Genomic DNA, 2,622 nt, shown 5'->3' with positions numbered 1-2,622 from the left:
TGGCCATCAGCTCTTTTCATTTGTGGTACGCGTTGTATAGGTAGTCTATTATGTAACGAGGCACGAGCGGAGGAATAGAGTTTGGTCTTCGAGCGAACGTCGGACGTGGCATTAGAGTCTGTTCGGCCACCATTATTTGCGCAAGTTAGAATTTGGTTCTGGCTTTGCTAATCGTCGGAGCTTGAACAAGATGTCACGCTCCGATAACGCTTACTGTATGCCTTATCCTACTATCAATACAATGCCTCTTGATCCTGATTACGACGAGGACGCTAACGAGGACGAATACGACCTTGTGGAGGCAGAGGATATGGACAACGATGCAGAGGAGAGTGATAAGAAGTATCTGGCATAGTGCTGCCGCGGTCCGGTCCAGAACCATGGTTCGAACCGGACTTTTGGTCCGGTTCTCCGCGGTTCGGTCCATGGTTCTTGCGCCAGCCAGAACCGGACCGGAAAACGGTTCTCGGTTCTAGATCTTCCCAAACGGTCCAGTTCTGGTTCGGCCTTCCCGAACCATTCCGAACCCTTATCGACTTCGACTTCGACAACACCTGCCTCAACGTCAGACTGTCGTCTTCGGGATTCACATTGTTGATTAATCAAGCTACATTTAGCCTTTTCGAAGGTATACCAGTAAGCACTAACTAATTAAACTCTCAAGTCTCTCACCTGCTCACCTCTATAACAGGAAGTTCTATTCATTGAGGACCGGCTACAACACTGCGCAAGACTACCTTTTACTGGAGGTGGATATGTTAGGCGCGGTCAAGGTGGATTTTGGAGGGATTGTGTCTTGCGCTATGCTGCAGAGGTGCGTATTTGTGCTCTGAATGCTGATGGCTCCCTCAAGGGCCAGCACCCATCGCTACCAGCGCACAACCCATCACACGCCACGCCACCTGCGCCTATGTTGATGCCCGCCACCTCACTGCATCCCCTCTCACTCGCTTGCTGTTCTTGCCGGCTGGCTTTTGCTGGCTCGCTTGCCATGTCTCACTCGCCCACTGTCTCTCACCCTCTGTCTCTCGCCCGTTGTCTCTCACCCCGCTGGACGCGACCCAATCTTTCAATATGATGAGAGTTTTTGGAGGTACGTTTTATTTGAGTTGTGATGATGCGATGTTGAACGATCACCTTGCACTACAGGCTTTGCGCATCGCGCGATTGAGGACATCATTTGGAAGAACTACCATCATTTTCATCCTCTCACCTTTGGGTTTGACGCTTGTGCTTCAGGGCTATCGCAAACAATCCTGAAGTCTTCCCCGAACCACACAGGTTTAATCCTCAGCGTTGGATTGACGATGCAGGTTGCGCGCGATAATCTCCGGTTGATCTCCGGTTTTTCACTTTTGGCTTTGGCCGTCGGTGAGTAGTATCGTTCATCTCTTGACCATTTCTTACGCCTTACTTGAAAATGTCAGAGTGTGTCCTCACGAATTGGTCAGTCTTCATCAATACGGCTCTCATCATGTGGGCTTTCCACTTTTCGGAGAATCCTGCGGCCACCAGCATCACAATTTTTTCTGAAGCGCCGGCCACATCAGCATCTTCAGCAGCTACAGAGGCAGAGGGGTATGGAGTCATCATTAGAGTAGCTACTCGATGTGTAAACTAGTATTTCAATGTTTTGTTTTTCGCGCTTGCCACTGAAAATTTTCGGGTTCGGTTCGAGTTCGGACCAGAAAAAAACCAAACCGGACCACAGAGAACGGTTCTCTGTGGTCCGGTTCGGGGTTCGAAGATTTTGCAGAACCGGACCATGGTCCGGTTCTCGGTTCTCGTCCAGGGCCCTCTGAACCGGACCGAACCGGACCACGGCAGCACTAATCTGGCATGCATCATGCAGATGGCCATGCATGCTATGCGCACGGTCATTACAGTCCTCAACGCAACAACTACCGCGCTCGAAGCTTACTCAAACACCTACTACGACAAAGAGCCGTATCATACCTCCGCTTTGTCGGGGACTGCATGGGTCACCGAACTTCTCACTGGACACCCTGAACGCATCAGATGCGAGCTCGGGGTCCACAAGCACGTTTTCTATGTGCTCATCAATCTCCTTCGGCAAGCAGGATGCAGAGATTCCAGGCATGTACTGCTAGAAGAGCAGCTTGCTATATTTCTCTATGCGTCTGTCACGGGTCTCTCGATTCGCCATCTTGGTGAACGCTTTCAGCGGTCCAATGAAACAATATCAAAGTACGTATATTGTTGCTGTCCTGGTATCAAGCTTATGTTTTTTCAGGTATTTTAAACGGGTTCTTTTCGCATTCTCCTTGCCACCGATATATACGACATACGTCCGCCTGCCCGACGTAGATAGCCCTCCTCCCCCCGAAATCATGAAAAACCCGAAGTTCTTCCCATTCTTTGTTGACGCTATCGGAGCCATTGACGGTACACACATCGCATGCCATCCTTTTGGTGAAGATCGGCATGCCGCTCGGGATCGCAAGGGGAACTTCTCTCAAAACTGCCTCGCGGCATGTTCATTCAACCTTTCGTTTACCTACATGTTGAGCGGTTGGGAGGGGTCAGCTGCAGATGCTTGTGTCTATCACGATGCTCGTACTACCGATTTCAATATCCCTGAGGGAAAGTATTATCTTGCGG

The 2,622-nt window shown here is 50.3% G+C and overlaps 1 protein-coding gene across 1 annotated transcript; it reads left to right on the top strand.

Annotated features, from left to right (window-relative positions):
* Positions 1-528: 528 nt before the first annotated feature.
* Positions 529-1,752, top strand: F5147DRAFT_730975 (uncharacterized protein; the record flags this gene model as incomplete). The annotated part of the gene is made up of 5 exons (XM_041439396.1): positions 529-636; positions 692-814; positions 876-1,093; positions 1,150-1,371; positions 1,428-1,752. Coding segments are annotated over exons 2-5 (688 nt in total), but the record flags the coding sequence as incomplete, so codon positions are not given.
* Between the last annotated feature and the right edge of the window lie 870 nt (positions 1,753-2,622).

The sequence above is a fragment of the Suillus discolor genome (genome assembly GCF_016758755.1).
Source record: "Suillus discolor strain FC423 chromosome Unknown F5147scaffold_192, whole genome shotgun sequence".
NCBI lineage: Eukaryota > Fungi > Basidiomycota > Agaricomycetes > Boletales > Suillaceae > Suillus > Suillus discolor.
This window is presented reverse-complemented; position numbering and strand designations above follow the sequence as displayed.